At 35.2% G+C, this 25,873-nt stretch overlaps 2 protein-coding genes across 2 annotated transcripts in view; one reads left to right on the top strand and one right to left on the bottom strand.

The window, feature by feature from the left end:
• Positions 1-17,230, top strand: part of LOC306872531 (transmembrane protein 192-like) — a 40,101-nt gene extending 22,871 nt beyond the window's left edge. The window contains exons 5-6 of the mRNA XM_079421136.1: positions 14,651-14,753; positions 16,420-17,230. Coding sequence (XP_079277262.1) covers positions 14,651-14,753; positions 16,420-16,543 — 227 coding nt within the window. The 3' untranslated portion in view covers positions 16,544-17,230. The remainder of the gene's footprint in view (positions 1-14,650; positions 14,754-16,419) is intronic.
• Positions 17,231-20,029: 2,799 nt separating this feature from the next.
• On the bottom strand, positions 20,030-21,914 carry LOC306872724 (apelin receptor early endogenous ligand-like; the record flags this gene model as incomplete). The annotated part of the gene is made up of 2 exons (XM_079421478.1): positions 20,030-20,115; positions 21,839-21,914. 2 exons carry the CDS (start codon positions 21,912-21,914, stop codon positions 20,030-20,032), a joined length of 162 nt encoding a protein of 53 aa, XP_079277604.1.
• Between the last annotated feature and the right edge of the window lie 3,959 nt (positions 21,915-25,873).

Genomic DNA, 25,873 nt, shown 5'->3' with positions numbered 1-25,873 from the left:
TAACACATTTTGGAATTAATATTGATCAACATTAAATGGTATATAATTATTAATGATTATATATATATATATATATATATATATATAATGATAGCTACAGACACCAAACTCGGTACATAAATTGTTCTTATTAATCCGGACAACTTTCTAATTTACAGTCATTAGCTACGACCAACAGGAAATCGGCAATTTTTTTTTTTTATGTGTTTTTTTTTTTTTTAAACGGGCTGTAAACAAATTCATACTCCTTCAAGCAGAAACCAAAAATTCACACCAAACATTTTTTCACATGCTTCCAAGATACTGAAGATGCTACATTGCGGACTGATTTAGGATATCTTGAACGGTGATTTAATGGCAATTTATTAAAGTTACAGTAAAAAAGAACACTTTTTTTTTTTATCTTTAAAGAGCAGCTTCCAAACACTTCATAAAAAATTACATACACAGAACAAGACAGTCTGAGATATGTGATTAATTTCATGAATTTACAATACACTATGGAGAGCAGAAAATTAAAACTATCAGAGTTCTCCTGTCTCTGTGCTTCTAATGTGTGCGGTGGGTGACTGGGTGGGTGACTGACTGTGTGAGTTCAGTGAGTGTGGAGGGGGAGAGAGAGAGAGAGAGAGAGAGTCTGTTTAAACTTCTCAATAAAATCCTTAAAAAATGCTTATAAAGCATTAAAGGTTTTGATAACACTTTATAATTAAGTCTCTTTTGTTAACAGTAGGGAATGCATTAATTAACATGAACTAACAATGAAAAATATATTTTTTACAGCATGTTAATTCTTCATTGATAGTATGAACTTACAATGAACTTACAATGAACAAAATATTTTTAATATTAGAAAAATAGTCATGTTCAAAAGATAAAACTTTAAAATGTAATAATATATTAACACATTTTGGAATTGATTTTGATAAACATTAAATGGTATATATTTATTAATGATGTAAATTAACAACAGTTAAATAATGTTGTTTTTAACATTGGTTAATTCACAAATAACATTAAATATTAACAATATATGTTTTACTTTATTCATTTGTGTTAGAATAAATTATTCATGTTAGTTAATGGAAAAATAAATCATTAAAAAATGCTTATAAATCATTAAAACCTTTGGTAACTATAATAATTTCTCATTTGTTAGCATTAGTAAATGCATTAACTAACATCAACTACCAATGAAAAATATATTTTCACAGAATTTAAAGTTTTATATGTTGTTCTGTGTGTGTGTGTTTCACAGAGTTGATGGTTTGGAATAACCCTTTAATTGCCGTATCCCTTAAAACCAAACTGCCAGAGGGTTACTGTGATGCTTGTGCTCGCTGGGCACCGTTTTATCGATGCCACCGGGGTGGCGTATGCTGACGGCTTGGGCCCGTCATCGCTGCTCGCAGCTATATTTTTAGGGCCCAAGCCAGTAAGGCGCAGGGCCCTATTGTTCTTCTAAGGATTATTATTTTTTTTTTTTTTTTTTTTTTTTTTATTTTTTATTTCAATCATCCGGGCACTTTTGGGGGCCTTAACGTGCCCGAAAACTCTCGAAAATTGGCACGCACGTTGGAACCTGCGGCCATTAGGACGCCGCTGAGGCTGGGACCCGGGCGTGGCACAGGGGCTCTACGGCGCCCCCTGGAAAATTGTCAGAAAGCTTGATGTATAGCTCACACATACTTGCACGTATTCATATGAAACTCGGTACACATATAGAACTCATTGAGCCGAACAACTTCCGCGCAGCATGTCATAGGCTCCGCCCAACAGGAAGTCGGCTATTCAGGGCTGTTTAAAAAGCGCATGCTCTGGAATTTGATATACTCCTCTGAGGATTTCCATACGATTGCCACCAAACTCGGTGAACATGATCTCAAGACATTGGGGACGCTAAATTGCGAAGATATTTTTGATATGTCGAACGGTTTGCCCGTGGCGAGGCGATGAAGTTATGGCGAAAAATGAGACCCAGGAAATGCCTAATAACGTCCACATACATTGTATGATGTTGATCAAACTCCAGTGGTTTGTTCGTTGTATGATGCCGATCGGATAGATGTGACTATTATGACTGAAAGTTATAGCGCCACCAACTGGCTGCAGGAAGTGTGTCGTTTTCAAAATTATTTGAATTCAGCATCTTATTTTTACTCGATTTGCTTCAAACTTCACCAGAATAATGTCAAAACACGGCCGATGTAAAACTGTGAAGGGAATATTGATATCTAAAATTATGTTGCCATGGCAACGTGTCAAAGTTGAAAATTCGTTTCTGGTGATTTTGAGGCAGATAACATGTTTAGAATGTCATGAAACTCAACACACATATCCATTTTAATGATAGTTAGACACTGGAAAAACCTCATAAACGGGCGTGGAAGAGGCACTCTATAGCGCCACCTTTTGTCAAAAATGGGGGGGTTAGTTTTAGCTACAGACACCAAACTCGGTACATAAATTGTTCTTATTAATCCGGACAACTTTCTAATTTACAGTCATTAGCTACGACCAACAGGACGTCGGCTATATTTATTTTAATGTGGGTTTTTTTTTAAAACGGGCTGTAAACAAATTCATACTCCTCAAAGCAGAAACACGTAAATCACACCAAACATTTTTTCTCATGATGCCAAAATACTGAAGATGCTAAATTGCGGACGGATTTAGGATATCTTGAACGATGATTTAATGGCAATTTATTAAAGTTACAGTAAAAAAGAGATTTTTTTTTTTTTTTTATCTTTTAAGAGCAGCTTCCAAACACTTCATAAAAAATTACATACACAGAACAATACAGTCTGAGGATATGTGATTAATTTCATGAATTTACAATACACTATGCAGAGGAGAAAATTTAAAAACTATCAGACAGTTGTTACAATGCTTCTATGAGTGAGAGTTCCCTGTCAGCCTGCAGCTGAGTGAGGGGGTGGGGGTGGGGTGTGAGTGACTGTGTGAGTGACTGTGTGGATTGAGGAGCTGGGTGAGAGAGAGAAAGAGAGAGAGGGTCTGTTTTTTTTAAATCTTTAAAAAATGCTTATAAAGCATTAAAGGTTTTCATAACACTTTATAATTAAGTCTCAATTGTTAACAGTAGGGAATGCATTAATTAACATGAACTAACAATGAAAAATATAATTTTTTACAGCATGTTAATTCTTCATTGATAGTATGAACTTACAATGAACTAACAATGAACAAAATATTTTTAATGTTAGAAAAATAGTCATGTTCAAAAGAGAAACTTTAAAATTTAATAATATATTAACACATTTTGGAATTAATATTGATCAACATTAAATGGAATATAATTATTAATGATTATATATATATAATGATAGCTACAGACACCAAACTTGGTACATAAATTGTTCACATTAAGCCGGACAACTTTCTAATTTACAGACATTAGCTACGACCAACAGGAAGTCGGCTTTTTTTTTTTTATGTGTTTTTTTTTTTCAAAACGGGCTGTAAACAAATTCATACACCTCCAAGCAGAAACCACAAATTCACACCAAACACAGAACAAGACAGTCTGAGGATATGTGATTAATTCCATGAATTTACAGTACACTATGGCGAGAAGAAAATTTTAAAACTTATCAGAGATATCCTGTCACTGTGCTTCTAATGTGTGCGGTAGGTGACTGGGTGAGTGACTGACTGTGTGAGTTCAGTGAGTGTGGAGGGGGAGAGAGAGAGAGAGAGAGAGAGAGAGAGAGAGAGAGAGAGAGAGAGAGAGAGAGAGTCTGTTTAAACTTCTCAATAAAATCCTTAAAAAATGCTTAAAGCATTAAAGGTTTTGATAACACTTTATAATTGAGTCTCATTTGTTAACAGTAGGGAATGCATTAATTAACATGAACTAACAATGAAAAATATATTTTTTAAAGCATGTTAATTCTTCATTGATAGTATGAACTTACAATGAGCTAACAATGAACATAATATTTTTAATATTAGAAAAATAGTCATGTTCAAAAGATAAAACTTTAAAATTTAATATATTAACACATTTTGGAATTGATTTTAAACATTAAAACATTGATTTCAACATTAAATGGTATATATTTATTAATGATGTAAATTAACAACAGTTAAATAATGTTGTTTTTTAACATTGGTTAATTCACAAATAACATTAAATATTAACAATATATTTTTTACTTTATTCATTTGTGTTAGAAAAAATTATTCATTTTAGTTAATGGAAAAATAAATCATTAAAAAATGCTTATAAATCATTAAAACCTTTGGTAACTATAATAATTTCTCATTTGTTAGCATTAGTAAATGCATTAACTAACATCAACTACCAATGAAAAATATATTTTCATAGAATTTAAAGTTTTATATGTTGTTCTGTGTGTGTGTGTTTCACAGAGTTGATGGTTTGGATTAACCCTTTAATTGCCATATCCCTTAAAACCAAACTGCCAGAGGGTTACTGTGATGCTTGTGCTCGCTGGGCACCGTTTTATCGATGCCACCGGGGTGGCGTATGCTGACGGCTTGGGCCCGTCATCGCTGCTCGCAGCTATATTTTTTTTTTTTTTTTTTTTTTTTTTTTTTTTATTTCAATCATCCGGGCACTTTTGGGGGCCTTAACGTGCCCGAAAACTCTCGAAAATTGGCACGCACGTTGGAACCTGCGGCCATTAGGACGCCGCTGAGGCTGGGACCCGGGCGTGGCACAGGGGCTCTACGGCGCCCCCTGGAAAATTGTCAGAAAGCTTGATGTATAGCTCACACATACTTGCACGTATTCATATGAAACTCGGTACACATATAGAACTCATTGAGCCGAACAACTTTCGCGCAGCATGTCATAGGCTCCGCCCAACAGGAAGTCGGCTATTCAGGGCTGTTTAAAAAGCGCATGCTCTGGAATTTGATATACTCCTCTGAGGATTTCCATACGATTGCCACCAAACTCGGTGAACATGATCTCAAGACATTGGGGACGCTAAATTGCGAAGATATTTTTGATATGTCGAACGGTTTGCCCGTGGCGAGGCGATGAAGTTATGGCGAAAAATGAGACCCAGGAAATGCCTAATAACGTCCACATACATTGTATGATGTTGATCAAACTCCAGTGGTTTGTTCGTTGTATGATGCCGATCGGATAGATGTGACTATTATGACTGAAAGTTATAGCGCCACCAACTGGCTGCAGGAAGTGTGTCGTTTTCAAAATTATTTGAATTCAGCATCTTATTTTTACTCGATTTGCTTCAAACTTCACCAGAATAATGTCAAAACACGGCCGATGTAAAACTGTGAAGGGAATATTGATATCTAAAATTATGTTGCCATGGCAACGTGTCAAAGTTGAAAATTCGTTTCTGGTGATTTTGAGGCAGATAACATGTTTAGAATGTCATGAAACTCAACACACATATCCATTTTAATGATAGTTAGACACTGGAAAAACCTCATAAACGGGCGTGGAAGAGGCACTCTATAGCGCCACCTTTTGTCAAAAATGGGGGGGTTAGTTTTAGCTACAGACACCAAACTCGGTACATAAATTGTTCTTATTAATCCGGACAACTTTCTAATTTACAGTCATTAGCTACGACCAACAGGACGTCGGCTATATTTATTTTAATGTGGGTTTTTTTTTAAAACGGGCTGTAAACAAATTCATACTCCTCAAAGCAGAAACACGTAAATCACACCAAACATTTTTTCTCATGATGCCAAAATACTGAAGATGCTAAATTGCGGACGGATTTAGGATATCTTGAACGATGATTTAATGGCAATTTATTAAAGTTACAGTAAAAAAGAGATTTTTTTTTTTTTTTTATCTTTTAAGAGCAGCTTCCAAACACTTCATAAAAAATTACATACACAGAACAATACAGTCTGAGGATATGTGATTAATTTCATGAATTTACAATACACTATGCAGAGGAGAAAATTTAAAAACTATCAGACAGTTGTTACAATGCTTCTATGAGTGAGAGTTCCCTGTCAGCCTGCAGCTGAGTGAGGGGGTGGGGGTGGGGTGTGAGTGACTGTGTGAGTGACTGTGTGGATTGAGGAGCTGGGTGAGAGAGAGAAAGAGAGAGAGGGTCTGTTTTTTTTAAATCTTTAAAAAATGCTTATAAAGCATTAAAGGTTTTCATAACACTTTATAATTAAGTCTCAATTGTTAACAGTAGGGAATGCATTAATTAACATGAACTAACAATGAAAAATATAATTTTTTACAGCATGTTAATTCTTCATTGATAGTATGAACTTACAATGAACTAACAATGAACAAAATATTTTTAATGTTAGAAAAATAGTCATGTTCAAAAGAGAAACTTTAAAATTTAATAATATATTAACACATTTTGGAATTAATATTGATCAACATTAAATGGAATATAATTATTAATGATTATATATATATAATGATAGCTACAGACACCAAACTTGGTACATAAATTGTTCACATTAAGCCGGACAACTTTCTAATTTACAGACATTAGCTACGACCAACAGGAAGTCGGCTTTTTTTTTTTTATGTGTTTTTTTTTTTCAAAACGGGCTGTAAACAAATTCATACACCTCCAAGCAGAAACCACAAATTCACACCAAACACAGAACAAGACAGTCTGAGGATATGTGATTAATTCCATGAATTTACAGTACACTATGGCGAGAAGAAAATTTTAAAACTTATCAGAGATATCCTGTCACTGTGCTTCTAATGTGTGCGGTAGGTGACTGGGTGAGTGACTGACTGTGTGAGTTCAGTGAGTGTGGAGGGGGAGAGAGAGAGAGAGAGAGAGAGAAAGAGAGAGAGAGAGAGAGAGAGTCTGTTTAAACTTCTCAATAAAATCCTTAAAAAATGCTTAAAGCATTAAAGGTTTTGATAACACTTTATAATTGAGTCTCATTTGTTAACAGTAGGGAATGCATTAATTAACATGAACTAACAATGAAAAATATATTTTTTAAAGCATGTTAATTCTTCATTGATAGTATGAACTTACAATGAGCTAACAATGAACATAATATTTTTAATATTAGAAAAATAGTCATGTTCAAAAGATAAAACTTTAAAATTTAATATATTAACACATTTTGGAATTGATTTTAAACATTAAAACATTGATTTCAACATTAAATGGTATATATTTATTAATGATGTAAATTAACAACAGTTAAATAATGTTGTTTTTTAACATTGGTTAATTCACAAATAACATTAAATATTAACAATATATTTTTTACTTTATTCATTTGTGTTAGAAAAAATTATTCATTTTAGTTAATGGAAAAATAAATCATTAAAAAATGCTTATAAATCATTAAAACCTTTGGTAACTATAATAATTTCTCATTTGTTAGCATTAGTAAATGCATTAACTAACATCAACTACCAATGAAAAATATATTTTCATAGAATTTAAAGTTTTATATGTTGTTCTGTGTGTGTGTGTTTCACAGAGTTGATGGTTTGGATTAACCCTTTAATTGCCGTATCCCTTAAAACCAAACTGCCAGAGGGTTACTGTGATGCTTGTGCTCGCTGGGCACCGTTTTATCGATGCCACCGGGGTGGCGTATGCTGACGGCTTGGGCCCGTCATCGCTGCTCGCAGCTATATTTTTTTATTTTTTTTTTTTTTTTTATTTTTTATTTCAATCATCCGGGCACTTTTGGGGGCCTTAACGTGCCCGAAAACTCTCGAAAATTGGCACGCACATTGGAACCTGCGGCCATTAGGACGCCGCTGAGGCTGGGACCCGGGCGTGGCACAGGGGCTCTACGGCGCCCCCTGGAAAATTGTCAGAAAACTTGATGTATAGCTCACACATACTTGCACGTATTCATATGAAACTCGGTACACATATAGAACTCATTGAGCCGAACAACTTCCGCGCAGCATGTCTTAGGCTCCGCCCAACAGGAAGTCGGCTATTCAGGGCTGTTTAAAAAGCGCATGCTCTGGAATTTGATATACTCCTCTGAGGATTTCCATACGATTGCCACCAAACTCGGTGAACATGATCTCAAGACATTGGGGACGCTAAATTGCGAAGATATTTTTGATATGTCGAACGGTTTGCCCGTGGCGAGGCGATGAAGTTATGGCGAAAAATGAGACCCAGGAAATGCCTAATAACGTCCACATACATTGTATGATGTTGATCAAACTTCAGTGATTTGTTCGTTGTATGATGCCGATCGGATAGATGTGACTATAATGACTGAAAGTTATAGCGCCACCAACTGGCTGCAGGAAGTGTGTCGTTTTCAAAATGCTTTGAATTCAGCATCTTATTTTTACTCGATTTGCTTCAAACTTCACCAGAATAATGTCAAAACACGGCCGATGTAAAACTGTGAAGGCAATATTGATATCTAAACTTATGTTGCCATGGCAACGTGTCAAAGTTGAAAATTCGTTTCTGGTGATTTTGAGGCAGATAACATGTTTAGAATGTCATGAAACTCAACACACATATGAGTATTAATGACAGTTAGACACTGGAAAAAGCTCATAAACGGGCGTGGAAGAGGCACTCTATAGCGCCACCTTTTGTCAAAAATGGGGGGTTAGTTTTAGCTACAGACACCAAACTTGGTACATAAATTGTTCTTATTAATCCGGACAACTTTCTAATTTACAGTCATTAGCTACGACCAACAGGAAGTCGGCTATATTTATTTTAATGTGGGTTTTTTTTAAAAACGGGCTGTAAACAAATTAATACTCCTCCAAGCAGAAACACGGAAATCACACGAAACATTTTTTATCTTGATGCCAAAATACTGAAGATGCTAAATTGCGGACGGATTTAGGATATCTTGAACGATGATTTAATGGCAATTTATTAAAGTTACAGTAAAAAAGATAATTTTTATTTTTTTTTATCTTTTAAGAGCAGCTTCCAAACACTTCATAAAAAATTACATACACAGAACAATACAGTCTGAGAATATGTGATTAATTTCATGAATTTACAATACACTATGCTTAGGAGAAAATTTAAAAACTATCAGAGAGTTGATATAATGCTTCTGAGTGAGAGGTCCTGTCAGCCTGCAGCTGAGTGAGGGGTGGGGGTGGGGTGGGCTGTGAGTGACTGTGTGAGTGACTGTGTGGATTGAGCCAGTGGGTGAGAGAGAGAAAGAGAGAGAGAGGGTCTGTTTTTTTAAAATCTTTAAAAAATCCTTATAAATCATTAAAGATTTTGATAACACTTTATAATAAGGTCTCAATTCTTAACATTAGGAAATGCAATAATTAACGTGAACTAACAATGAAAAATATATTTTTACAGCATGTTAATTCTTCCATGATAGTATGAACTAACAAAGAACTTTTTTTTTAAAGCATTTATTAATCTTTTTAATGTTAGAAAAATAATCATGTTCAAAAGATTAACTTTAAAATGTAATAATATATAAACACATTTTGGAATTAATATTCATCAACATTAAATGGTATATAATTATTAATGATTATATATATATAATGATAGCTACAGACACCAAACTCGGTACATAAATTGTTCTTATTAATCCGGACAACTTTCTAATTTACAGTCATTAGCTACGACCAACAGGAAATCGGCTATTTTTTTTTTTTATGTGTTTTTTTTTTTTTTAAACGGGCCGTAAACAAATTCATACTCCTCCCAAGCAGAAACCAACAATTCACACCAAACATTTTTTCACATGCTTCCAAGATACTGAAGATACTACATTGCGGACGGATTTAGGATATCTTGAACGGTGATTTAATGGCAATTTATTAAAGTCACAGTAAAAAATAACACTTTTCTTTTTTTTTATCTTTTAAGAGCAGCTTCAAAACACTTCATAAAAAATTAAATACACAGAACAATACAGTCTGAGGATATGTTATTAATTCCATGAATTTACAATACACTATACAGAGGAGAACATTTTCAAACTTATCAGAGTTCTCCTGTCTCTGTGCTTCTAATGTGTGCGGTAGGTGACTGGGTGGGTGACTGACTGTGTGAGTTCAGTGAGTGTGGAGGGAGAGAGAGAGAGAGAGAGAGAGAGAGAGAGAGAGAGAGAGAGAGAGAGAGGGTCTGTTTAAACTTCTCAATAAAATCCTTAAAAAATGCTTATAAAGCATTAAAGGTTTTGATAACACTTTATAATTAAGTCTCATTTGTTAACAGTAGGGAATGCATTAATTAACATGAACTAACAATGAAAAATATATTTTTTACAGCATGTTAATTCTTCATTGATAGTATGAACTTACAATGAACTAACAATGAACAAAATATTTTTAATATTAGAAAAATAGTCATGTTCAAAAAATAAAACTTTAAAATGTAATAATATATTAACACATTTTGGAATTGATTTTGATAAACATTAAATGGTATATATTTATTAATGATGTAAATTAACAACAGTTAAATAATGTTGTTTTTTAACATTGGTTAATTCACAAATAACATTAAATATTAACAATATATTTTTTACTTTATTAATTTGTGTTAGAAAAAATTATTCATGTTAGTTAATGGAAAAATAAATCATTAAAAAAAGCTTATAAATCATTAAAACCTTTGGTAACTATAATAATTTCTCATTTGTTAGCATTAGTAAATGCATTAACTAACATCAACTACCAATGAAAAATATATTTTCACAGAATTTAAAGTTTTATATGTTGTTCTGTGTGTGTGTGTTTCACTGAGTTGATGGTTTGGATTAACCCTTTAATTGCCGTATCCCTTAAAACCAAACTGCCAGAGGGTTACTGTGATGCTTGTGCTCGCTGGGCACCGTTTTATCGATGCCACCGGGGTGGCGTATGCTGACGGCTTGGGCCCGTCATCGCTGCTCGCAGCTATATTTTTTTTTTTTATTTTTTTTTTTATTTTTTATTTCAATCATCCGGGCACTTTTGGGGGCCTTAACGTGCCCGAAAACTCTCGAAAATTGGCACGCACATTGGAACCTGCGGCCATTAGGACGCCGCTGAGGCTGGGACCCGGGCGTGGCACAGGGGCTCTACGGCGCCCCCTGGAAAATTGTCAGAAAACTTGATGTATAGCTCACACATACTTGCACGTATTCATATGAAACTCGGTACACATATAGAACTCATTGAGCTGAACAACTTTCACGCTGCATGTCTTAGGCTCCGCCCAACAGGAAGTCGGCTATTCAGGGCTGTTTAAAAAGCGCATGCTCTGGAATTTGATATACTCCTCTGAGGATTTCCATACGATTGCCACCAAACTCGGTGAACATGATCTCAAGACATTGGGGACGCTAAATTGCGAAGATATTTTTGATATGTCGAACGGTTTGCCCGTGGCGAGGCGATGAAGTTATGGCGAAAAATGAGACCCAGGAAATGCCTAATAACGTCCACATACATTGTATGATGTAGATCAAACTTCAGTGATTTGTTCGTTGTATGATGCCGATCGGATAGATGTGACTATTATGACTGAAAGTTATAGCGCCACCAACTGGCTGCAGGAAGTGTGTCGTTTTCAAAATGCTTTGAATTCAGCATCTTCTTTTTACTCGATTTGCTTCAAACTTCACCAGAATAATGTCAAAACACGGCCGATGTAAAACTGTGAAGGGAATATTGATATCTAAAATTATGTTGCCATGGCAACGTGTCAAAGTTGAAAATTCGTTTCTGGTGATTTTGAGGCAGATAACATGTTTAGAATGTCATGAAACTCAACACACATATCAGTATTAATGATAGTTAGACACTGGAAAAAGCTCATAAACGGGCGTGGAAGAGACACTCTATAGCGCCACCTTTTGTCAAAAATGAGGGGGTTAGTTTTAGCTACAGACACCAAACTCGGTACATAAATTGTTCTAATTAATCCGGACAACTTTCTAATTTACAGTCATTAGCTACGACCAACAGGAAGTCGGCTATATTTATTTTAATGTGGGTTTTTTTTAAAAACGGGCTGTAAACAAATTAATACTCCTCCAAGCAGAAACACGGAAATCACACCAAACATTTTTTATCATGATGCCAAAATACTGAAGATGCTAAATTGCGGACGGATTGAGGATATCTTGAACGATGATTTAATGGCAATTTATTAAAGTTACAGTAAAAAAGAGAATTTTTTTTTTTTTTTATCTTTTAAGAGCAGCTTCCAAACACTTCATAAAAAATTACATACACAGAACAATACAGTCTGAGGATATGTGATTAATTTCATGAATTTACAATACACTATGCAGAGGAGAAAATTTAAAAACTATCAGAGAGCTGTTAGACTGCTGAGTGAGAGATCCTGTCAGCCTGCAGCTGAGTGAGGGGTGGGGGTGGGGTGGGGTGTGAGTGACTGTGTGAGTGACTGTGTGGATTGAGGAGCTGGGTGAGAGAGAGAAAGAGAGAGAGGGTCTGTTTTTTAAAATCTTTAAAAAATGCTTATAAATCATTAAATAAGGTCTCAATTCTTAACATTAGGAAATGCATTAATTAACGTGAACTAACAATGAAAAATATATTTTTACAGCATGTTAATTCTTCCATGATAGTATGAACTAACAAAGAACAATTTTTTTAAAGCATTTATTAATCTTTTTAATGTTAGAAAAATAGTCATGTTCAAAAGATAAACTTTAAAATGTAATAATATATTAACACATTTTGGAATTAATATTGATCAACATTAAATGGTATATAATTATTAATGTTTATATATATATAATGATAGCTACAGACACCAAACTCGGTACATAAATTGTTCTTATTAATCCGGACAACTTTCTAATTTACAGTCATTAGCTACGACCAACAGGAAGTCGGCTATATTTATTTTAATGTGGGTTTTGTTTTTAAACAGGCTGTAAAGAAATTCATACTCCTCCAAACAGAAACACGTAAATCACACCAAACATTTTTTCTTATGATGCCAAAATACTGAAGATGCTAAATTGCGGACGGATTTAGGATATCTTGAACGATGATTTAATGGCAATTTATTAAAGTTACAGTAAAAAAGAGAAAACTTTTCTTTTTTTTTTTTCTTTTAAGAGCAGCTTCCAAACACTTCATAAAAAATTACATACACAGAACAATACAGTCTGAGGATATGTGATTAATTTCATGAATTTACAATACACTATGCGGAGGAGAAAATTTAAAAACTATCAGAGTTCTCCTGTCTCTGTGCTTCTAATGTTTGCGGTAGGTGACTGGGTGGGTGACTGACTGTGTGAGTTCAGTGAGTGTGGAGGGGGAGAGAGAGAGAGAGAGGTCTGTTTAAACATCTCAATAAAATCCTTAAAAAATGCTTATAAAGCATTAAAGGTTTTGATAACACTTTATAATTAAGTCTCATTTGTTAACAGTAGTGAATGCATTAATTAACATGAACTAACAATGAAAAATATATTTTTTACAGCATGTTAATTCTTCATTGATAGTATGAACTTACAATGAACTAACAATGAACAAAATATTTTTTATATTAGAAAAATAGTCATGTTCAAAAGATAAAACTTTAAAATTTAATAATATATTAACACATTTTGGAATTGATTTTGATCAACATTAAATGGTATATATTTATTAATGATGTAAATTAACAACAGTTAAATAATGTTGTTTTTTAACATTGGTTAATTCACAAATAACATTAAATATTAACAATATATTTTTTACTTTATTAATTTGTGTTAGAAAAAATTATTCATGTTAGTTAATGGAAAAATAAATCATTAAAAAATGCTTATAAATCATTAAAAGCTTTGGTAACTATAATAATTTCTCATTTGTTAGCATTAGTAAATGCATTAACTAACATCAACTACCAATGAAAAATATATTTTCACAGAATTTAAAGTTTTATATGTTCTGTGTGTGTGTGTGTGTTTCACAGAGTTGATGGTTTGGATTAACCCTTTAATTGCCGTATCCCTTAAAACCAAACTGCCAGAGGGTTACTGTGATGCTTGTGCTCGCTGGGCACCGTTTTATCGATGCCACCGGGGTGGCGTATGCTGACGGCTTGGGCCCGTCATCGCTGCTCGCAGCTATATTTCAGATTGGGATTGAATTGGCTTGAACTAGCTGTTTTGTTGCAGTGTAGGGAGTGAAAGTTTGCTGATTGAGAGGCACATTAAAGGTGCGAGAGAGGAGGGAAGTGACGTGTGAAATCACACAGTTGCCCTGCGTTCTCACACTCACAAAACGCACTAGCCACGTGTCTACTAGCACACCTCACGGTGAAGAATATCTGCGCTGAACGTGACTCCTGCTCACACACACTGAACGTGTGTCTTCACACACCTATCCCCCGTTAAAGCATGTCTTGCACCATCAGACACGCACCACAGGCTAGCGATCAACATTTTTGTCTGGCACAGTTCAGCATGCTATTTTTCAATGGTAAAATCTTTCACTGTTTATTATATATTAAAGGAGTTGGAATAAGAACGAGAGTGTAAATGAAAAGATGCAAAAAAAATGTTTAGTTGCAGGTTGAAATGGAGAAATAAGCCTAGATTTTCTTGTCAGATTTTGCTGTGTATTGAAATTGTGTAGAAGGAAGAGTGAGAGGGGGCTAGAGATAAGAAATGAGAAAACAACTACATTCTTGTTATTTCTTGTATTTATCTCCTTGTATTCTGTGTGTTTTAGTACACGTGGTGAAGTTTAATAGCAAGAAGCCACATCCTGATGTGACTGAAGAAGAACGCTCTCATGGCTGCTCCAGCGAAGGACATACAGAGACAGGCTTCAGGTACATTGGTAATAGACCCATATATATGGGTCATTTATTGTGTGTGTGTGTGTGTGTGTGTATATGTATGTGTTTCCATTTTTGCCAAATAGCACACATACAAATTACATTGAATATTGTCTGATAAATTTGACTTTTTAATTATATCTGTCCAATAAATGAAACGGATTGATAAGATATTCATAAAATTTGTTTAACAGTACCCTTTCTTGAACCATTGGAATATTAAAGGGGTCATGAACCGCCTTTTTGTTTTTTTTTGTACAGTTCTCTGAGGTCCACTTATAACATGGTGAGGTCCACCATGTTATCAAGATTTTTACATTAAAAAACATAATTTAGAAGTAATAGGATATTTTCTGTCCTGTTTTTGACCCCCCTCAGAACGCTCCATGTGAATAGGTATGGAGTACCGTAGACTCGAAGTAAACGCCCACTGCTATGATTGGTTAATAGTTGTGCATGTTCGACAGCCTAAATCTTTCACAAACATGTTGAATTGTGCCTTGTTTGTAAATGAATCTGCGGTAAAAATTAAATGAACAGTTCATCCACTCTTTCCTAACGTTGAGATCAGAAGGAAGTTTAATGCAAAGAATGTGTTTCCACAGCTTGGCACTGAACAGCGTCTTGTTCTCTTCGGAGCTTCTTTATCTTGGTTTCTGTGTAGACCTGCGTTCACCTCTCGTTATTTACACTACATGTGCAAATCGGTGGGCGGAGCTAAACAGGCAGAGTTGTAGAAGCAGGCGTTGATCTTCGGTAGAGGCAGTGTTTAGCCACACTATTACTTCATAAAATTACTATTATTTTACACTAAAATTACACTATTACTTCATTGTACATTCCACAAATTGAGGTTTTGGCAGACTAGCTTCAGTATAAGCTGTTTTTAGACTAAAAACATCCTGTAAGTTTCAGAACTCAAAACTGTGTCGTTATAGTACAATAACCTCTTGTATGTTAAAAGATCAAGAGAATTTTGGTTTCTCAGTTCATGTCATGACCTCTTTAAAATATATATGGTACTTTTCAAAAGTTTGGGGTCTAATTTTTTTTGTACTTCGGCAATGATGCATTAAATTGATCAAAAGTGACAGTGAAGACTTTATTACAAAAAATAGTAACAAATAATTTTTCTTTTGATGTGCATTTCTTGCCACCAAATCAGCAAAGAAGAATTTATGATGGATCACGTGACACTGAAGATGAATGATTAATGAATATTTTCAAAATTAAAATAAAACATTTTTGTTTACTCAGAGCCTGTCATTTTTTTTTTCGTCACACAGGCATTGTTTTGTGTTGTATTTATTCAAGTTAACCTTTTAAGATTTTTTTTTATTAATATTTGTGCCATAGGCATGTAAAATTTCTTCATTCCAGTGGGTCATAGTAGGCCTACATTAGTTTTCTGTACTTGCAGCTGTTTTTAAAATAAAACGCAGTTTTACAATTTTTTTCTCTCATACTGACCAATATATGGTTATCTGTATTAACCAAAACAGGCCATACTGGTGCATCCCTAAATACAACGTATTTTCTGTGTGACTAGTGTTTTCATAGACACACACACACACACACACACACACACGCTCACATTTCAATCCCAAGTGCTGTGGACGGGTCGGACAGGTGCACATGTGTTCTGTGGTTTATTTCACAGGGACGGCTCCAGTCTGGAGGATGTGGTGGAAAAGCAGGCGGACCTGATTGATTATCTGAAACAGCACAACAGCGTTCTGAGCAGGAGGATCCTCGCGCTAACCGCTCAGCAGATCAGAGGCTAACACATGCAAACAGAGAGAGTGACTCAGGTCTGTTTGTGTTTATGATGGGGTTTGAAGCCTGTGTGAGCGTGTCCATCTTGACTGGCATTGGCAGCCATGGCTCACTGATCAGAAGGCTTTTGGTGGGAACCGAACCCTGGTAACCTCTCTAACGATGCTCATGTTTCCATGGCGACAAGTCTGAGTAGACAATAGCTGCAATTAGGAAGTCAAAAACCTCTGCTGCAGAAATGTTCAGTAAAGATGCTCATTATGAGTTGGGAATAGCGAGATCTAATCAAACTAAAAGCTTTAGAATGTAACTTGTGGTTTTCCTTGTTCATGTCTGTGAGGGCATGACTAAGTTGGGTATATCGATAGTTAATTAGTACTTAATCTGGTTTCTTTAGTGCATCATTGGTATTTTGGCTTAGTGGATCAGTGCTGTTTTTGTAAGAAATGTTGGACAGATGTTTCTTGTGGTATGTATGTGTTGGAGCTGTTCTCAAATCGTGACCTTTTTAGTCCTGATGATAAAGATGTTGAGAACTACTGTCATTTGATGTAAAATAATGTGAATAAAATGATTGCAACTTCTTATTGAAATAAAATTTCCACAGACTTTATTGAATTAGGGTGGAGTTTTCATGTGCTCATCATAATGTGTTCGATATCTTGAAACTTTGTTTAATTAAAGAAAGAGATGATAATAGATTTGAAATTTTCTTTAAAACACACATCAGGTTCTTAGAAATATACTTTCTGTATATTAGTTATGTATGATTTTGGAAAAACTTGTATACCATGTTCAACAAAAGTTCAAATGTGTGGTGTAACCAAGGAAAAAAGTCATTCAAATTTTCTTTAAATACAGGGAAGTATACACGTAACTAATTTAAATACTTAATATAGTTACGTTTACTATTTTAGCTTTAGACATTTCATGATAGTGAAAGGATTTACAGTGTATCAAGATATTTTGTTACAAATGTTAGTATGTTTTATAATTATTTTAATTATAATTTCGAAGGGTTGCTCTTTTACAGTTAATAAAAGGAAACATTTTATTTTAAGACGCATATTTACAGTTATGAGGGTCTTCAGAGGAACTCTCTGATATTGTTTTTTTTCGTAAAATTTTGGGTATAAGTGTAACATTGTTACTGAATATATCAATCTGTTTTTGAGTAGTAGTCAACAGAAAAGGAAAATGCATACGCAACAGGGGGTTAGAAATGCACCATCTGGGATCAGGAATGTTGACCTTTCTGAACAGTGTTTTTTGTTTTTTCTGATTCTGTCAGTCAAAATGAGAACAATCCCAATTTGTCAAAACCAATTGTCAAACCAGGCAGTCTATTGATTCCAGTACACTTTTCATTCATTTTGCCCCCTACCTCCCCCAAGGATTGTGACCCATAAAGCCCAGGTGAAAACACAATACACTTTATTTAATCAGGATAATAATAAAACATTTGAAGTGCATAACTTACATATAAACACAGATCATTCAGTTCTTACTATTTACAAAGAATCTGGCAAACTGATTGAGTGATGAGTTCTCTGCGTTTGGTTGCAGTTGATGTCCCCATGGCTTGTTCACTTAACATTCATAAAACAATACACTTACTTTACAGAAGTGACTAGCATGGCTTGGTTACAGTATACGGGCAAATGAACAGTCCTCAGTGAGTCTGATATGAAACTCCTCTCTCATTTCCCATCCATCACTGGTCTTTGGTTTTCTTAAGCCTTGACAAGACATCATAGTTGAGGAGTTGTGAAACCTGAAAAAAAAACAGAAACAGAGTTTCAATCCACAATCATTCAAGCCTATGGAATAGATATTATTGTTCTTGATGTGATCTTTGTGCAGCTTTTCTTTTAGACATTGTTCCTATATATGTGTGTGCATCTGTTTGTGTGTTTTGTTAACTCCAGACTAGCTCTGGCTCATTGTGTGGGGGTCATAGAGTAAAGGTTAAAGGTGACAACCTCTCCGGAGTGTCTGAAAACAGTAGGCGGCTCCGGTAGGCTGTCTCAGTGAATGTGTGTGCCCACAGATACAGTGTCACATCACATACACGAACAACCACACAAATTTCAACTTGAGTAATTTGAGAATTGAAAATGGGAATTTTTATGTAAGAGCCAACTATGGCTTGGTATCCTTGAGCTTTGCTCTTCAAGTAACAAAAAGGCCCTTCATCAGCAGCCATGACACACTCAAACTATATTCACCTCTTTTTCACCTTATGACCTCTTTGTGTGGTAGTTGTACATTTTTATACTCTTTGAGTAGTATTTTCACTTCAGACTATTTTATTTGTATTTTGTTTTGCAGCAGAATAGCAAATCTGCAACACTCGTCCCTGGTTAGGATTTTACTAAGAGCTTAAGAAATATAACCATCAAATGGTCTAAACTGTAAAACACGAAAATAGAATGGGAATCACACAATTTATTCTGTTTAAACCAGTTTTTTATATTGATCTGTTATCTTTTCAATTCTATTGGTAAACCATTCCATAATCGTAGTACACCCTTCACTGAAATGGCCACGAGGTGTTTCTGAGGACTGGCATTACTAGGCATCCCACCCAAGTTTTACAGTGTGTGTGTGGCAGATAGTTCAAATGGATTGTATTTATGGGGGTAGGGATTTTCTTGTCCGTCTGTGTGTGTCTGCTCAGGGTATGTAGGTTTCCACTCTTTTGTGGGTGTGGAGTGTTTGTGTTTACTCCCGGTCCGAGAGAAAGTCGCACGGCTATAAAGATCCAATAATTTCCCAGCTCATTTAGTACAGGGTATTTACCCAAAGTCTCTCTGTTTGTTTCCGCTGTGGCTTAAGGCCACTGAAGATCCGACAGCCGGTTTCTGGCCGTCCCTTCTCCAGAGATTACAATGGAGTGGTGCCCAGCTAACAGGGAACGTTCTCAGAACATGCTAACACAGCTCTCTCAAAATTCTCTCAAAGTTAACAAACATGAACAAACATTCATCCAGTACCATTATTAGAATGTTCATTCAAAGTTACCTGGCCTTCAATAAAGTTCTCAAAACATTATTTATATGGAGTTTCAGTTGGATGTTCGTCTTAACTTTTTTTTTTTTTTAAACAATAGCCTACTACATGCTAGTTTGGTTCAGAGACCATTCAAAAGTAACATTCCCATAATTGCATAACCATTTTTAAACATTGGGATGTTTTGAACTGAAAACATTCGTAGGACTTATTTTTGTTATGTAAATATATTCTTCTTAAATTTGTTAGGTAAATGTATTCTTAAATTAAGTGCATGCACTTGTTAGGCAGGATTTGGGGTGTGTTGTCAAGGAGTCGCAAAATAATTTGAGGTATTTGGCAGTTATTTGTCTGCAAATACTTGCATGGAATGTCAGAATTTGGATTTCCTAATGATGCTCCTCTTTGATAGCCCTTTTTCAATATTTGCTCATTCCTTAGTGTAATAAAAGGGAATAAATAGCCAGTGAAGTTAACTTACCTCAAGGGAATGGCACTCTGGAGTGAAGAGGCAGACAACGTTTTCTTGGACAGTGTCTGCGATATTTCCGCCTCAGGTTGAGAAAATCTGGAAAGCGAAGGAAAAAAATACTTGTTAGGGCTATAAACTATTATTAACCTTTATGCCAATATTTAATGCTAAGTTATGTCACATTTGTATAGTGCTTTATACAATACAAATTGTTTTACAGCAGGTTCACAGTAATAAACCAGTAAATAAGAATATTAATGTTGCAAAGTTCTTCAATTATGACACAAACTATTTCAGGTGTAAAGCAGCTATACATAGACAGTAGTGCTATTATGAAGCTTAATTTACTTCAATTGTGATTCAGTTTAGTTCAATAACAGTCTGAATTTTGCAAAATTCATTACTATGAGAATCAACCATTTTCTTTACAATATTTATTGTAAAACTGACAATTTGATATTTTGGGGGGTTGGGAAGATATGCAACCCTTGCCCCCTGAACCCCTCCCCTGATTGGGGTGTTACCTGAAATAAAATAAAAATCAATGGTCTCCCCAGTTGGCAACAAACAATCTGGAGGGCAATATAACAATCAGAGGGTCTTGTGATAACGCTCATGTCACTTCCCTCCATAAGCAGCTCTCCCAGAGGCGCAAGGACAATGGCACGGTGCGCACGGGAGGAGAAGCGGGTGCTTTTATATCTGCCTTTGACTAAAGCAATGCGAACTCCGTGTGCCTCCCTCTCTTTCTCTCTTTCACCGCAGTAACCCTATGCTAATGCATTATACCATTGTGCTCAACATCATGACTAACAATGAACGCCGGTGCTTGATCGCCCACGGGCACCAGATTAATTGCGCATAGCCGCCACAGCAGCGGGAGATGAGAGTTTATACACGTAGGCTAAATTGCATTTAGTTACAGTATACGAATATACCTGTGTTTGGTAGAAACGTAGTAAAAACGACGTAAATTGTGTAAAATGACTTTGTCTCGTGCATAATTGTGGTTTATTTTCAGTCGTTAATTTCAGTCGTCGTAAAAAAAAAAATACGTGTTATATTTAGTATAAAAGTGCAAAAATAACATTTATTCCCAAGTCAAGGGTCAAGTGGAGTCTTTGTGAAACCCGAGCTCGTCTCTGGAGTAGGCCTATGTTAAGATGCTGAGCTTTTCAGAAGCGTCAAGCGCCACTTAAAATCCACGCAGACCACTGACCCTAAATCAGCCATGACTGAGCACAGACCACTAACCAGGACAGACCTAAATATACCAACTAGATCCTTCTTTACTAATGAGGGACGTTTATCCGAAGTGACTCACAGCAGAACAATTGGATAGTTGAACGGCTAAACCGTTCTGGGGTTCTGAGGCTTAATTCTAGGTAGCCAATTCAAAAACATAGCCTATAAAAAATATATATATAATATATTTGCGTTTAGATTCAAATATCGAACTAATTTATTACGAAAAAAATCTAACTACACTTATAACTACGTCTAACTAACTACTCCCTGTGAAGAACCAGTCTGTAATGATAGGCCTATTTGTTTTACAAACCTTCAGTACACAAAAAATCAATACAAAAAAAACAGCCTAAGTTAGAACTACAGGTCAAGAGCACTAGAAGAAAATAAAAATAAATAATTTCCCTTGTTAGCCTACTTGTCTTTTTTAAGGGTTTGTTGCAACTGTTTGAATCCAGAGCTACACCACGCAACGGATTTGCCTTTTTTGAATCACATCCTTTTTTGTCTACAGATTGTAACTAGTTGAATTCATATATTTTGTACCCTCGAAACAATGTCTTAAGGTTACCTTGTTTTTCGGCGCTGGTGATGAACAGGACTGTGAGCAGCAGCAGAAGGAGATAGAGTGGATGGAAGAATCTCATGGTGATGCTGTGTGAGGTCCTCAGTGTCCTCAGATGTCTCCTATATCTCCGAAAGCAAATTCTGTGAATATGCAGGTAACGTACAAATGCTGTTATACGTCTGTCGTCCTCAGTAATTATTATCTGAGCTCGTATAAGATGCCGTTATAGTGGATGTGCAGCTCAAGTCAGTTCTCAGGCTTCCAACTTTTCCAAAGTTTCAGATGGCGATATTCACTCCCTTCTCTCTCCCCAGAGGGATGGATAGATAGACAGATGACCTGATGAGTGTGAATGTCCAGTCGAGACAATGTAACTTCAGCCCCCTCTTTATACAGACAAGAGCAAGGGGGAGGAGAGGGCACAACAGAAGGAGGGGTATGGAAGACCAAAAACTGGGTGGGGACATGGGACATCTCTCTCTCTCTCACACACACACACACACACACACTTTGCATTGCACATATTGACCCCACATGTATTAGGTAACAGAGCAGACAGAATTTTTTTTTTTTTGCAAAATTAGTTGTGTACAGTGTTTTCAAATGACATAAAATAGGGTCCAAAAGTCTGATAATAGTCAAATGCCTATGTTTTGCATTGTTTTCTCATTTAATACTATTACTAATCATATAACAATTTAAGTGAATTTCAAAATGTTTTATATTTTGTCAAAACAATCTTTTGCCCAGAAAATCTTGAGAACTTTTGTTCAAACAATCTTATATTTGACTAGTGATGGATAAAATAAATAAGTGATTGTTTAGGAAAACAGTTTTGATTCATTTGCCCTTCAACCAAATTTATTTGAATTGAATGAAGGAATGAATTAATAAATGTTTTATTAGTTTAGTAGTTATTTTAAATATTTTATAGTATTTATTTTAATAATGTTTTACATGTGCATTTTTAACTATTTAAACAAAGAAAAATTATGTTTATGTCTACGCTTTCCAAAAATATTACAATTCAGACGGGTATAAAAACAAAAAAGTTTACACATTTATAAAAATGATGCCAACAAAAACACACCAACAAGTGTACAGCAGAATATATTGATTATTTTCAGTGATTTCAAGTCAAATCCAATATTGTCATTGCAATCTCAGACTTTTACCCACTGTGTGTGTATTTGTGTTTTTATCTGTGTGGATAAATATAGATTATTGAGAGATGTTGCCTCATAAAATGTATGTAGTTGAGTGTGTCTGTTTTTGGTTAGAGATTAGCACTGGTCAAAGAGGTGTGTGAATTATTGGCTGGCCTGGCCAGTTAAGTCTGTGTGTGCGCGTGTGTGAACGAGCTGTGAAGTGCTGGTATAGTGTAGCTGTTGGATCTATAAGCTCTTTCTTTACTAATGAGCTACTATTGTACTTCACTACCTAGAACAAAACCTCACAACAGGAGAGCCAGCCTGACATGCGCTTTACACACTGGCCAAAGTCTGTTAGAGCTAATGTCCACCCTTTTCATCAAAAGTATGGATTTACATGGTCTAATACTCAACTTGACTTTTAGAGGCATAAAATGTTAGTAAATCACCCTGGAAGAAATTAAGGAAAGGAGCGGAGAGACAAATCAAAATGACAGAGCATTAGAATTAGAATTCACCACACAAAGATTAATCTAGTTTACATCAGGGTTAAGCAAGGATTTAAACTGAGCCAGTGTTAATTCAGGAACACCCCCCATGTATCATTTGCACGTAAACATTGCACTGAATGATGTTACCCAGGCTCCCTTACGATCAAGTACAAGTGCTGTGGATCTAAAGTGCCGGAGACAAAGTTGCAAAGAGTGTTTATCCCAAAACAGACTAAATAATGGAAGAGTCACTTTCTGATGGACAGAAAGTGGGAGTTTTAGCTCAGAATGGCTTTTCTTTGTGTGCATGCTTTTGTTCAGTGATGTGATACTAAACTGGACAGATACCCCAGTGTGTTATGAGTCCAAAATGGTAATGTTATTAGATTTACAAATACCCCATGTGTCCCTGTGCGCATGTGTGTTGTAATGAGCCGGAGTTGTGAACGGCTTCACTGTGCAAGACAATGCTTAAAACTAGTATATTATGCAAATAACGTAACAACCCCATCAAGCAAACAAATGACATAAATATCAAATCATTTGTAGGCGTATTTATGTGAATAATGCAGGCTTATTGTCATTAACTAAAACCAAAAATAAATATTTTAAAAATGTTTTGTTAATTGAAATAATGTTGAAATAAAATATTAATATCAAATAAAAAGCTTAGTAAAAAATTAAAATTGTTGCCCTAGCAACTAACTAAAATTAAGTTAAATTTGAAGCACTAAAATGACTGAAACTGGAAAAATGGAAATACATAAAAACTAAAACTGAATTCAAATAAAATAAATAAGTTAACCCTAAATCTTTTAGCAAAATTACAAAAAATTATCTTTACCAAAAAATTAAATACATATAATATATATCTTGCATCTTTAGCAAAATTACTAAAAATAGTATAGCAAAATTACCTACAATTAATATTAAAAAAAAAATTTTTTTTTAAATAAAATCCTAAAATTTAATGCAATAAAATAAAAATTAAATGTATGTTTTATTGAAATATTTAAATAAATTTTAAAATATTAATATAAACTATAGTTTATGAATAATACTAAAACAACTGTAATGAACTGGCTTAATAAAGTATGTAGGGGGAGGTTTAGGGATAGAATGAGTGTGTGAGTGTGCCTTAGTTGACCTCTTGGAGTGTAAGTGTGTGTTTGTGTCCATAATGAAGTGCATATGTGTGCAAGCCGAGTGAGTGAGCCATGTGTGTGTCCACTTGTTGACCTTTCTCATGTGTGTGTCCATTTATCTCAATTCTTCTTTGATATACTGGCCTGTCAGGGAGTTTTAGTGAGTGTTTTAGGTTTCTCTGATATAGTGCAGCTATCATAATGGGAGGCTGTCTTTAATTTATTAAATCTTTATTAAACATCCATTTGTGCCAACTGTGTCTGTGACTACACATCCTCTGAGTTTTTTTCATGTCAATTAGGATTAGAACCCAGCATGTAGCTAATGGATGAGATAGATGGACCAACAGCCTGACACTTCAGTCCTAAAACCAGCTTTTCACCCCCATGCCAGTGCGTGTGTGTGTGTGTGAGTTGACGTACATATGCATATATACGTTTTTATTGCTTTATAGCATTTGCAAAAATGCTCCTCATCAGCGTCCTAAATTCTGTGTATGTCTTTTAATTCTCCCTAGTCATTCACATTGTGCCCTGCGCTTTATTCCCTTAATTTGAATATGGTAATGAGGTTGTATTCTTATTCGGAGCCACCTGGTATCCATAGAGACTGATACCTAGAGTGCATGCGTTGCATGCATGAAAACACCGATGTTGGGGTCAGTTTGCTCATTGACTCGTAATGAAATCACAGACGCAGCACGGTCTGGGTGGGTGTATGTCTGTGTCTGTGTGTTGTAATGTTTGCTTTATTAGGGATTAGATGTCATTACTTGGATTAGCCTGCCTGCTCAAATAATCCCTGTGCTAAAAGACATGAGTTACTGACTCCACCCGCTTTACTGACACACACTAATTTGAGGAAGAAATTTAGATGCCTTAAAGTGCAATTTTGAAAATTGTTATTCTGGTGCATAAAACACTGATTTGTACTGCAGAATAGAATTATACAAATTATACGTAGCAAAGCCAAAGCAACAAGTGGCTAATACAAAGGCATGCTGCATATAAATTTGTAAAAATCTCTCTGTGGAACACAGGAGGGATTCTTATATGGAGCTTGTGCTGCTCGATCTTTACACACTTGACCCAAGACTACGCACGCACGCACACACACACACACACACACACACACACACACACACACACACACACACACACACACACACACACACTGACCTTAAAACCTCCCCATCCGAGCAGCCAGAGGTCGAGTCCATCTTTTAGGAGTAAGAATACATAATGTATCAA

This window comes from Barbus barbus (genome assembly GCF_936440315.1).
Source record: "Barbus barbus genome assembly, chromosome: 7".
Lineage (NCBI taxonomy): Eukaryota > Metazoa > Chordata > Actinopteri > Cypriniformes > Cyprinidae > Barbus > Barbus barbus.
Note: the sequence above shows the minus strand (reverse complement) of the source record. Positions and strands in the feature narration are given on the sequence as shown.